Source organism: Mus pahari, chromosome 6, assembly GCF_900095145.1.
Source record: "Mus pahari chromosome 6, PAHARI_EIJ_v1.1, whole genome shotgun sequence".
NCBI classification, from domain to species: domain Eukaryota; kingdom Metazoa; phylum Chordata; class Mammalia; order Rodentia; family Muridae; genus Mus; species Mus pahari.
In genome coordinates this window covers 39288784-39302437 of record NC_034595.1, presented here as the reverse complement: position 1 = coordinate 39302437, position 13654 = coordinate 39288784, and the positions used below count along the sequence as shown (strand labels likewise).

At 42.0% G+C, this 13654-nt stretch overlaps 1 protein-coding gene across 8 annotated transcripts in view; it reads left to right on the top strand.

Annotated features, from left to right (window-relative positions):
• The first annotated feature begins 204 nt into the window (after positions 1-204).
• The window catches only part of Slc24a2 (solute carrier family 24 member 2), a 351643-nt gene continuing 338193 nt past the window's right edge, over positions 205-13654 (top strand). For 7 of the 8 annotated variants that reach the window (XM_029539915.1, XM_021200589.2, XM_029539914.1 and 4 more), the window contains exons 1-2: positions 205-340; positions 2768-3850. In XM_029539915.1, the coding sequence (XP_029395775.1) occupies positions 2918-3850 (933 nt within the window). In that variant the 5' untranslated portion in view covers positions 205-340; positions 2768-2917. Of the gene's footprint in view, positions 341-517; positions 670-2767; positions 3851-13654 lie in introns of those variants that run through there. The other variant, XM_029539911.1, reaches the window with a different exon arrangement.

Below are 13654 nucleotides of genomic sequence, written 5' to 3'. Positions count from 1 at the left end.
GAAGCAGGTATGGCAAGGACCTGTATGATTTCTCCTTTGTGCCCTTGCCTGCTAGCACACCCTGACCTGGTCCCCACTGCGGAGAAATCTGGCAGGCGGCAGCGGCGGGCGTGGCCCGCGCAGGAGGCGCGCAAGGCGGGAGGGCGCCGAGCTGCGGCTACTCCCGCGCCGCCGAGAGGGAGGGGCCCAGCGCCGTCCGCCAGCCTGGCTCACCACCGCTCGCCCGCTGCTCAGTGTCCTCGCGAGCCCAGCTTCAGCGGGCGAAGGCGACGTCCATCGCGAGCCCCGGTGAGGCGCGGTCCCGAGCGGCCCGGCGTGTGAGCCTTGCTCAACAGTGCTGGTAAGTGCCGGTCTCTGTGTCTCCAGCTCTGCGGCCGCCGTGCTGCTGGTCCCCGGGTGGGTCGCGCGCATCGCGCAGCTGCGCCGCGGGCTCACAGGTGGCCCCGTGGTGACTGTGGCGCCCCAGGCCCAGCTCTGAGTTAGCCAACTCTCTCCGCTCGGGGGCGCGGGTTGCCAGCCCCCCACATGGCCCACCCAGGCTCTGGGAGGGAGGGCACCCGCAAGAGCCTGACTTAGAAGGGGATGCGCAAAGGCGCGCTCCTTCCCCAGACACACACAAGCTATCCGGGGAGAAGCGGAGCAAGCACCACCCCAAAGGCGTCGCAGCAGGTTGGGTGGCTACCCTTTCGTTTTATTTTCTTATTGACCCTCCATGGGAAAAGTTTAAGATCATGCAAAGCAAAGTTGGGGCGCAGCTGGGGGCACATCCTAGAGAACAGAGCAGTGGGTTTTCATAGCTTACCCTGGAGCTGATCTAGCTCCTTGGGAGTCCAACCCAGGCTAGTCTTGACCCGGCACTGTGACAATCCCTAGAGCGCTGTGAGTCTCTTAATCACGGGTGCTAAGCTTAGACATCTGCAGGCAGCCAGGCATTCGATGGGCTGGGGTTATCTGAGGAGCAGCTGCAACTCAGCCTGTGTTGACTGGTAGTCTTGCTCTGCTCCAGCTAATCCCAGTGTGTAAATGGCCTGTGTTTAATTAGCTTATTTTACACCTGAGGTGATCTCGGCAAATGCTCCTAAAATGAAATCGTTGGCACCGAAAAGGAAAATAAAAACAGGAAATGTAAAGGCTTGTTTAGAAAGGGAATCTTGACTGTAGCGGCAGTCCTGTGGGGTACTTTACCCACCTCTTCTATGGAATAGCGAATCAAAACTCTGCTTTGCATATCTGGCATAAAGGATAGGTGTTGGGGCTACTGGGGGAGGATTTTATGGACAGAGGTGTTGCTGCAACTTGCATGTTGTTTACGAAATACACACTTGGTATCTCTAAATAGCCTCCTGGTCATGTCACTGCGTTGAGCTTTGTTGGAGCTTTTGAAAATAAGACTAAAGAATTTGGTTGTTGTTTTTGAAGCTCCTGCTGGAAACAGTTTAGATGCTTTAAGAAAGCAGCAGCTTGTTCGTGTCACCAGGACTTTTTTTTTTTTTTTTGTAAACGTAAATATTTAAAGAGCAGTTTCTCTGTATCTAATAGGAGACACTTACATAAAAATAATACACTGTGACTATTATGTGAACAAGAAAACAGTATTACCTCCTCCCAAATCCACCCCTTTCCAAATGATAGGTTCAATCAGAAAATGCACTGAATTACATAATTGTTCTAGAAGAAAGCATAATGGATAATGGTCAGTTGTCAAGAACTTAGTTCCAGAAGAAGGGGAACGATTTTAGCACAGGAGGATGTTGCATGACTTCAAATGGATGAATTGACTTTTGTTTATAAATGTTTCATACTTACACGCATCTCAGATGTCTGAATCTAACGCCAGATTTGTTGAAATATTAACTTGGTTTATACATATGTGGTTATGAGTCCATTCTAGATACCACTTCTTCCAAGTGCTTCTTATGTTTTAATTCATCTTAAAGCAATTTATGAGGCTGTAGTTCAGTGACAGAGTTATTGTCTGGAGTGTTGAAGCTCTGAATGGGAGCCTCAGAGCATGTACATGCACACACACACACACACACACACACACACACACACAAAGCAATTCTGGTTGTCAAAGACTTTAATTGCCTATGACTCTTTTGATTAATCGGTAAATATCTCTGTGTCTCTATCTCAGTCTCTTTGTCTCCATGTCTCTGTCTCTGTCTCCATGTCTCTGTCTGTCTCTGTCTCTGTCTCTGTCTCTGTCTCTCTCTCCCTGTGTGTGTGTGTGTGTGTGTGTGTGTGTGTATCTAGGGAACAAACCCAGGGTTCCAAGCATGCTAAGTAAGCACTTCAGTCTAGTCCTGTTGACCAGTTTTAAAATAAGGAAACCCAGGGCTGGAGCAATGGTTTAGAAGTTAAGACTACTTGCAAATGTGTATGTGTGTGTGTGTGTGTGTGTGTGTGTGTGTGTGTGTGTGATTTGTAAGAGCATTCTGTTCTTGTAAAGATCCAGAGTCTGGTCCTCAGCATCCATGTTGGATGGATCTCAACTGCCTAGACCTCTAGCTCCAGGCCTTTTCTGGACCCCAAGGGCACTTGCACTCACATGTGCACATACTCACACACAGGTACATATAATTACAATTAAGAGAAAGATTTCAATTAAATTAATAAATTAAGTTACCGGAAGCACATAGAACTTAAGTAACTTACCCATGAACACAGGCCACAGGACAAGACGTCATCATGTCTGCAAAGTTATCTTTCTGGAAAAGTAAGATTGTATGACTTACTTACTATTGTTGTTTTTATTTAAACTTAGGTGGAGATATTTTCCCCGTGAAGAGTAAAGATTCCACAACTGTAGAAGTACCCCATAAGCATCATCAACTGGGAAACAAGGAGCAGTATGACAGGACCGTCTGTCTGAGTCTAAAGTGTGAAGACCACCACATCCACCAGAAAAGCCAGGATGGATCTCCACCAAAGCCCCACAGCCAGGCTCCTGCAGAAATGGTGTTCCCATGAGTCACCATTTGGCTGCAGGAGACATTATAATAGCAGGAAAAAACTGAAGCTAATTCGAGTCATTGGCCTTGTCATGGGCCTGGTAGCTGTGAGCACTGTCCCATTTTCAATCAGTGCCTTTACTGAGACAGGCTCTCAGAGCAACAGAGGAGAAGCCAGTGATGTGAGTGGCCCCAGGGTAGCACAGGGTCACCGTCAAAGAACTCTCTTAGACTTAAATGACAAGATTCGAGATTACACCCCACAGCCACCTGCTTCTCAGGAAGGCCAAGCTGAGAACAGCACTGAGCACACCCCAGGAGACTACCCGAGGGACATCTTTTCCCTGGAGGAGCGAAGGAAAGGTGCCATCATTCTGCATGTCATCGGAATGATCTATATGTTCATAGCATTAGCCATCGTCTGTGATGAGTTCTTTGTTCCTTCTCTAACTGTCATCACTGAAAAACTGGGAATCTCTGATGATGTGGCCGGAGCCACCTTCATGGCTGCAGGCGGGTCAGCCCCAGAACTTTTCACGTCTCTTATAGGGGTCTTCATTGCTCACAGCAATGTCGGCATTGGCACCATCGTGGGTTCCGCCGTGTTCAATATTCTCTTTGTTATTGGCATGTGTGCTCTGTTTTCTAGAGAAATCCTAAACCTGACCTGGTGGCCACTCTTTCGGGATGTGTCCTTCTACATCGTTGATTTGCTCATGCTGATCACGTTTTTCCTGGATAACGTTATCATGTGGTGGGAAAGCTTGCTCCTCTTAACAGCTTACTTTGCCTATGTGGTTTTCATGAAGTTCAACGTCCAAGTAGAGAGATGGGTGAAGCAAATGATAACTCGCAATAATGTTATCAAGGTGACAGTGCCAGAAGCCCAAGCAAAGGTCGGTGGAAGTAGTCTTGACTTAACTGTTTTCTTAGTGTAGTTCTGAACGCAGATGTTTTGGCAAGCCGCAGCTTGTTTTTGTTTTGTTTTTTTAACTATGATGATCTTTGGGCTAGAGTGAGTAATAGATTGCACTCAGCAGTTTTGTGAGAGCCAATGAAAGTGACAGTAGAAAATATAATTTGTGGGACATTTTCCTATGTGTATACCAAGTTTTCAAGCTACTATAGAGTTAAAAAAAAAAACTAATGTAAATGTAGGTTATATAAGCATCCTATGTCAGACTCAGCATTGGCTTGTTTTTTGGAAAACAGACCCAGTGGTTTTGAGAGTGGTTTCATTTTGATGGGCATATTCTTAGCAAGTGACAGGGCTTTCTTTTTTAGGTAAGCATATGATAGTGATCAAAAACCATCTCTTTAAATATGTTTAGGGGAGAAAGTTTGTTTTATAAGAGCTGTATCTTTCAGCAGCAGCCTGGGCTTAATAGCTGTTTGGCTTCATTGTAGTGACTATAGATATTTTCCCTTTTCTCTTTAAGTCAGTTCTATTTCATGATGCGGGAGATTAAACCCAGGTGCCCCTCACATTGCTAGGCAAGCAACCCAAGACAGAGGAACACCCCCAGACCTATGCTTACTTTTCTTGCTCCATGTGATCTTATTTGAAAGGAATCAGTATCCACTGTAGAGAAAATCTCTGGCCAGCCTCCTTGTGTATTGCAGCAGCCCTTTTGCCCAGCATAATAAACATGGCCCAGTGTACAGTCACAGGAGAATTGGAGGTAATGGTGCTTGATTAAGGAGGCAGATTTGCAAAGAGTTTAAAAGAAATTGATCTAAAAAATGTAGATTTGAAAGAAAAACAATAGATGAAGAGCCTCAGTGAATTTTTATGTAGTTTCATAATTAATGCAGCATTCTGATTTATAGTCTAGCTATAAAAATGTCATCTCTGAATATGATTTTAAGCGGAAAAACCAAGTACATACAGTTTGCAAGTGGGAAAATCCTCACACATATTAAAAGCAGATGTTTGAGAAGGAGTAGGCGATTTGATCACAAAGTAGAGAAAAATAGTATTATTTTAGTTAAATTTACATAATTCCATTATAGTCTAGTTTGATGATCATCATTTTTTTTTTGTAGTACCCACCGAGTAGAAGCAGAGTGGAAAATTCACTAGTAATATTTATGTAAACAGGAGAGAGAGAGAGAGTATGCACAAAAGTGTGCAAAGGAGAAATGTTTTAAATATTTTTGTCATGCACATGTACATGATGTGTGTGTGTGTGTGTGTGTGTGTGTGTCGGGGTGAATGTGCCACGCCACATGTGTCAGTCAGAGGACAACTTTGTCGAGTTCATTTCTTCTTTAATCTGTGTGAGGGTTCAAGAAATCAAACCCTGATCACCAGGCTTCTGTAATTAGCACCTTTACTTTTCTCTGGTCCACGGCATGTTTATACTGTATATTTATTCTAACGTTTATTTCAGAGTGTGCTCATTGAAAACTGTAGTTTCTAGAGCTCTTTAGCACAATATGCAGTCAGCATGCATTCACTTGTGACAGCTGATGGCATACCCTTTGTGGCATCTGGCGGGGACATTCTTTGTGCTCTTTGCTCTACCTTAGTAACAAAAAGGATGGCCCTCAAACTCCCCTCAGGCCTGTTTGAACGATTTGCTTACTAGTCTGTGGCCTGTTGCAGTCAGAGTACTGGACAGTTCTCAGGAAAAGCCATATTTTTGAGAAGCACTTTAGAAATATCCCAGGCACGCCAACAGTGGAAAGTCTTTTGAGGAACTCTGAGCCTTGGGATTTTTTCCCCATTTCTTTCTCTTCTTTCTTTTCTTTTTTTCCCCCTACCATGGCCCTTCTTTACATAGACATATACTTGGTTGGACATTGTGCTGGCTGGCCACATTTGCAAACGTCGGAACTTACAGAGTTTGTGTTCTGATTTTAGTGGGGTTAGGAATGCAGCTGGTTCCATGCACGTGGGAAATAGCTTTAAATGCAGGCCACAGAGACCACTTAGTCAACTATAATGTCCTCACCAAAGGAGACCTGGCAGAGCTCTTACCTGCTTAATTAGAGGACAGTCATGTCACTTTTCTGATCATTTGTAAGTCGGGGATTCGGGCTGACATTTCTTTTTTGTATCCATAATTTTATTCTTAATTCTATCTTAGTTTTAGTTTGTTAAATTCTGAGTATACATAATTTTATCATAAAGCTGGAGGTTCTAATCTTAAATATTTCCATGTGTGCTTGTTCTCTTATTGTTCTTTCATATTACAGTTTTAATTTAATCTATTCAGTCATCAACCTTTCTTTTAGCACATGATAACTAATTGGAGTAGATGGGTTTTTTTTTCCCCATAGCAGACCTCTATCTGTCTAGGGCATAATCATACATTTTCAAGTGGGGTGGTTCATAAGAACCTGATTCCGTTCAGGAAGCTATACCTTGGTTTCTCTTTGAACTCACTTCTGGAACTCTGAAGTGATTGCAGTCCTTATCACATTCCTGATTCCAGGGCCCTGTAGAGTTTTCTCCCCAGCTCTGAGCACAGATATCTCAGAAGGGCTGATTTGTGTATAGCCACTTTCCTTCTGGTGTGCTGAGCTCACTCTGACGAGCACTTCTTTTCCACAGGAATCAATGCTCTGGTGTCACCTAGACACTTAGAGAGCCCCTATACTGAATGTATCCCACACACATCTCAGTAGGAAGGGATACACTATATAGACATCTAGAGAGTAGATACTGGCTCATTTTCTTGTGAGCTTACTTCGTTGCTTTATTTTTGCAATTATGGGGCAGGAGAATATGAGAAAAGTAGAGAAAACCCAATTTGGATAGCAGATCAGCAAATGGTTCTTGCTACAGAATCGTCAACTCTTCTGGGTTCAACGTAGTGAAATAGCTTTCAAATGACTTACTTCAATAAGGACATTGGAAATCTTAATTTGGTTTTATAGTGACTGATAGATTGTGCCAGAAAGCAATAGACTGTGAACATGAAGAAATTGGTAATTCTTTTCATAAAAATGATGCTTCCATTGTATGTTTTTCATTTTTAATTTTTTGTTTGTTTGTTTAAGTTTTAATGATTCAACTACCCTCTAAAATGTTGCATGGTGTCATGATATGATACAGAAACCCAGACAGAAAAGGTTTTTTTTTCTTTTTAAATTGGTTCTTTGAGTTTCATAAAATGTCCTTTAATCATATTTACCCCCCCCCAACTTTACTTAGTTCTGCCCCCTCTTTATTTCCTACCCAACTTTGTGTCCTTATTTTTAATCTTTAAAGACCAATTTGTGCTGCCCAAATATTCTTGGATGCATAGTCTTCCGCTGAATAGTAATCAACTTGTCAAGGGCTACACTCTTAGGGAAAAACAAAATGCCCTCCTCTCTCGTCCCTCTCTGCAACAGCCAGCAGCCTCCAATAGCACCAAGGTTGCATGTCCTCCTCCCCTCTTCACAGTGGGACTTAGTCTGGCTTGAGTTTGCACAGGCCTTTTGCATGCTATCACAACAGCTGGGAGTTCATTTGTGCGGCTGCCTTACTGTGTTCAGAGGACATGTTTTCTTGTCGTCCATTACCTTATGCTCTTACACTCTTTCTGTTCCCTCTTCCACAACGATTCCTGGGCCTTGGAAGAAAGGGATACGGTATATATGTTCCTTTAGGGCTGATCTGTCTTCTGTCTCTTATTCTCTGCACCTTGGCCAGTTGTGAGTCTCTTGTATTAATAACTATCTACTGCAAATTGAAGCCTTTCTGTTGAGGATTGAGAGATGTATTGATCTTTAGGTGTAAGGACAAGATCACTATAGTGATCTATCAGTATGATGATAAGTCATTAGGAGTTAGTTTAAACTCTGTCCAATAAACAAAATGATGGCAGTAAGTTCTTCTCTTGAACCTTTCATTTATCTAGCCACAGCCTTGTGACTAGACAATAGTGTCAGGTATAAGTTTCATCTTGTGGAGGGCGAATCAAGTCAATATTTTACAAAGTGGTTGGTTACTCCCATGATAGTCATGCCTTTATTACACCAGTGCACATGTCTTGCCAGTCATTATTGTAGCTTACAGGGTTCATAGCTGAGTAAAACTGCTGATGAGTTTTCTCCTCTGGCAGCATGCCTCGTATCTTCCACTCTATAAACATTACCTAGGGATAAAGAGTCCAGGTCAATATCAGTTGGATTTCTCCATGTTCTATGACTTCAAGTGTATGGTGGCTTCAGAAGTAGGGTCTTATGTGAGCTGTAGCCAAGAGCATGTGAAATAGCATGTAATGTTTGGGGGCGTATGGGACCACTCTGAACAACAACTCCAAAATAAAAAAATTCACTCCTGGTGGTGGTATTTTGACTTGGTAGCCCGTGGTGTCTAATGGAGTTGTTTTTGCCTGCTATGGGTAACTCTACTTTATCTCTTAATGTATGTGTATTTATAATAGGAAGTGTCTACTTCCTATTTGTTTCTGATGTCTTTCTTTGAAATGTTTAGTGCCATGTATTCCTCTCTGTATTCCCTCCTCTACCGTGCTCTCTGTTCCCCCATTTCAGTTTAACCCTTCCTGTCCCATTACTCCCTTTTAGCCCTTTTAAAGCACTTCATTCTACCTCCTCTCCCATGAAACCTGTCCCACGAGTACCCTGAGTAATTTCCTAACTTCCCTGGGTATCAGGAGAGGGGTTTAAAGCCCATCCTTGTAGCAGTCCTAGTGGCTTCTGAGAAATTACTGAAGCTCTCTGAGCCTCAAGCTTCTTAATTTTGAAGATGACATTAATCGCATTAATTTTCTAAAGATTATGAAAACAGTTAAATGATCACTGACAAGCACAGCATCTAGCGTAGACTTTAACAGTGTGGTGTGATCAGTGGATGTTGGTTGCTCTCTTTCATTGTTCCATTCTTAGATGAACAGTAGGTCAAAATAAGTGATTCTGAGATTAATTTATAAGAGCATTCCTTGAAGGGTAAATTTACTTAAGTGACTCACTGGGTTAAGCAAGTTGTGTGTGTGTGTGTGTGTGTGTGTGTGTGTGTGTATGAGAGAGAGAGAGAGAGAGAGAGAGAGAGAGAGAGACAGAGACAGAGAGAGAGCGAGCATGTGTGGTTTGTCCTGAAATTTTATTGCCCAGAATTTTGCTAGAAATAAGGAGACCGTTTGAAAGGGGCTCAGAAATACCTGCACTAAGTGGAACATCTGTTTAAAGCATTTAGGCATAGAATGATTGGGACCCTGTTCTTCAAGCCCCATTGTGGCTGGTTACTGGCACGGGGTGTTAGAGCTGTCTCTTTTCAGGACATGCAGGCATTTTGGGGAGCACCTAGCTGCTGAGACCTGGTTTTGATGTGTCACTGTACTAGGCTGTCACTGGCCCAGAAGGCAGCTGTCCATGGTACTTAGCTTCTTAGACTTGGCACACTAATCTGACAGCAAGTCAGCTGAGTTCTAATCAAGGAAGTGATCCAAATAAAGACCCTGAAAGCAACACAGTGGGATGCTAGACTCTAGTAATCTGGGAGCACCGTGCTTTCGTCAACCTAACTGCTCCAGGAAGTTGAGAGCAGTTTTTGCAGTTGAAACTGTTAGTTACATTCTTGAGGAAATTAGAATTAAAACACTATAAATATTCCTTACATAGTTAGCATTTCTTTCATTAAATCATAAGTAATTTCATAAACAGCCATGTGTAGCCCAAAGCTTGCTTAAGATTCAGAATGTGTTAGGAGACTCAAGCCCTCCCAAAGCTAGTATATAAATCAGTAAAGCTCATATACAGATATCAGGAAGACCAGATCAGTCTTATGAAAATAAAGGGTTTTTATTTCTTTCCACCCTCCTTTCTCCCCCCTCCTTTCTACCTTCCTAGTCTAATTGTGTTGCCCAGGCTGAACTGGCAACCTCAATCCTGCTCAGCTAGCGGGGGTACTGGGATTATAGGTGTGCATGCACAAGCTAGGAAGGACGTATTTCTAAATAGATGTGAAAAGTGATCATCTTTTTGAACAGAAAGAAAACTTAGGGCTCAAAATCTGTAATCAACTAGAATTTCAAGTGTTATATACTCATTTAGATAGAGATACAACATACTGCTATTTTTATTGTTTTGTTTCCTTCTATTAACCAGTTGGTAAGTAGCTGTGTTTTACAATAAGTGAGACCTTTTGGAAGACCCTCAAGGTCAAGGATATTTCATGCATTTAGTCCACATTTGACTACCCCCCCCCAGCCCACTTAATCTGGTTTTCCCTGGCTTAAACTCTGAGTCGGTCAGCAATGCAGAAAAGCAATTACCTTGCCCCAGTCTTCTACCATTCTACTTCCCTCTCCTCTTCTGCTCCTTATTGATAGAAGCAGTTACAGATCTGCATTCCAGATATCAGAATGTAGAGGTAGAGAAGCAGCTCAAAAGTTAAGAGCTCTTGCTATGTAAGTCCAGAACTTCAGATCCAAGCAGCCAAGTAATAAGGCCAGTGTCCAGCATACAGGTTTAACTACAACTCCCAGCAGGCCAGAGGCAGGAAGACTCCTGGGGTTTGCTGACTTGCAACCCAGAGGAAAAAAATGCAAGGCCTGGGATCAAGAAGAGACCCCCCTGGAGGAACAGGCAGAGACTGAAAGAGGAGGACACATGTAGCCCTTTCCTGGCTTCTGTCTGCCTCTCTCTCTCTCTCTCTCTCTCTCTCTCTCTCTCTCTCTCTCTCTCTCTCTTTCTCTCTCTCTCTTTTGAAAAAGGAGAGTGGAGTTGTTGTGTTAACCTTTCCTGGGAGTATTTGGCATGTCTTATTTTCCTATTCTTTGATTTTGCACATCTTACTTTGTTTCATATAAGTCTGTCATATACAGAATGCCGCTTTATTTTGTTTCTTTTCTAGGTTGACAGTCATTTTCTTTGAACTGGAGACTTAGTGTGTTTGACTATGACATTTTTCTGTCATACCCCTATACTTTCTATTGTCTAACCTTGCTGTTTCTTTTCATAATTTTTCCTTGCCCTTTATTTTGATTTTTTCCTGTTTGTTTTTCCCTGTACTGTTCTAGAACTTATACACTGTACTTCAATACTTGTTGTTATTGTCTTGTATTTGAATAATTTCATTTGCTTGAGGAGGTTATCTAGTATTTGAGGGTATGACATATTGAGAAGGGATTTTCTGAGTACATAATCTATCATATTGCCAGAAATACATTTTAGCCTGTGGATTTGTTAAAAGATAACGTATGTAGTGGGTGACAGTGATGGGCAATTTTAATAATGTATTTCCAGGGTGTTTAATGTAGCCTATCTGTGGAAGAAAAAAAACCCTCATCAACAAGCATCCTACCAACAGCAAAATTTTGAGTCAAATCAATTTTAAGAGAATATTCTAATAGGAAGTCATATGGGGACATTTTAAATATTAGACCTGCATTTTAAATTATATGTTTTAACCAGGATCTATTTAACATACTCATTTTTATAAGACGGTAAAAAATGAAACTATTAAAGATGGGAATCTGAAGTAGCTTCTAATCTCTTCATTGTGCCATCAAAACATCACTTTTGCTTGTATGCCTCTAGATTTCTCATACATATACTGATTTGTGTACGTGTATACCAACATATTTGCACAAACTGAAGGGATTTTAGAGATGCGCGATTTAAAAATTGTATTAACTATAGATCACTGAATGTGGTGTTAAAAATTCTTAGACTATTGAGAGTGTGTCCTCTTCCTGGAATATGTTAGATGCTATTTAGTTTTATCATGTTGTATTATTTATTGTTGTATTTCGCTAATGCTATTAAAAAAAAGATACGACAGACTGCATATGAGCTTCTATCGAAGAAGAAACTTAACACCAGGGGTTTTGAGCTTTGTAAAGTTTCTACTGCATTGCTACATTCTTCAGTATTGAATATTACCTGTCGCGATGTTCTCCAGTTCCTCAGGCGAAAGCTAAAATTTTGATTAGTTTTCATTTGCATTTTTCTGATTAATTGGGAGGTTCTGCTTTGAAACATATGCTCATGACCAAATCGGGATTTTCTTGTGTGGATTACCAGTTTCTTGTGTCTTTTCTGTCAATTTTATAGTTCACTCTGATGACTAACATGAAGATCTCTCACAAATATGTGCTGAGAATCCTAACTTTAGCTTTCTTGTCTTTCCCATTTCCATACCTAAATACCATCAGGAGGCTTTTGCCGTTTTTGCTTTTGTTGAATGGGTGAATTATTCTGAAGAGGAGGCCTTGAGACAGGGGTTCCAAATCTGGGCTTGTGTTCCCTGGCCATATGACCTTGGGGGATTTTTCTACCAGTCAAGATCTCTGTTTGCCTGGAGATGTAGTCGAGTCGCCTGATATATTAAGATGTATGTTTGAGATGACCTAGTATATCAGTGTTTTAGCATATTGTTTCTGTCCTTAGAAGGTCTAGTACTCTGCTGCCTGTCCTAACCAGGCCAACTAGAAATCTCACATGTTGACGCTATCAGAAGACCAGATACTAATCATATCCATATCACCCAACTCTTCTCGTTAACTGCTTCACCTGTGATGTTTCACTTGAATGTTTTAATCAACTTAATTAAGCTGTAATTTAACTTAAGCATGCCTTGGGAGATGGCTCTTCTGGACAGATGGGGAAACCGTGTGCATGGAGGAAAGTCATTGAAAGTTTACTGCAGGACACTCCGGCCTCCTTGGCACTCGCAGCTTCTGGCAGTGAATACCCTTGCTGGCAGCTGCAACTGCCTCTCTGTGCTACCAGAGCCTGCTGAGTGAGCCCTGCTGGCCTTCCAGAGTCAAGGGCAGAGAGGATCAGAAAACTAGACAGCATTTCCTCTCTGGCTCACCCATCACCATACTCTGAAGTAGATAGCATCTCTGCCTTCAGATCAAGGGATCAAGGGATCTGAAAATACAGATGGTTTTGATTTGAATTTAAACTGAATTTGAACTTGTGTCTGCCTGACTCCTAAGTAGTACATCCTGATTCTTAAACCTTAGTGCTTCTCTGGATAATTGGCAACAAAGATGAATCACACTTCCAAATTATATTCACTCTTCATACTAGGCTCTATTGACTCGGCACCTTCCAAATATTTTTTTAACATGACTCATGTTTAAAATAATAATTTAAAAATGTTTGTTTTTGAGGTCCTGGTAATTGTACTCAGAGACATGAATGTGCTAGGCAAGTGCTCTACCCCTGAGATATATCCCAGCCCTAAAACATACAATTCAGTGTATAGAAGTCCATTGTGCTATGCACTGTGCCACAGAGCCAGGTATAAAAACTCAGTATATATACACGTGTGCACACATGCATGGGTATGTACATATTTACATATAAAAATAAAATCTAAATAAATGAAACACTTTGCCTTCACCTTTACACTGCTTGCATTTTCCATCCATTAAAAACATTCTCTTCAACCTTTTAAATAATGACTTGTGACTTGAGTTGTAAAAAGTCTGTTAGGAAGTTTCCTTTTCACATCCCCTTCTTTTTCTCTGAAGGAATCCGTAGCAAAGCTTTTAGGTTGTATAGTGTGCTCAAAGCCATCTGTCCAAACAAAGGAGTGAATAAGGGCAGAACTCCAGAAGTCACCTCACTGGATTAGCTCTGTGTTTCAACATAAGACTGTGGCTTCCCAGGGAATGGGTGGTGACTCTCCTTTGAGTGAGTGTGTGTGTGTGTGTGTGTGTGTGTGTGTGTGTGTGTGTGTGTGAGAGAGAGAGAGAGAGAGAGAGAGAGAGAGAGAGAGAGAGAGAGAG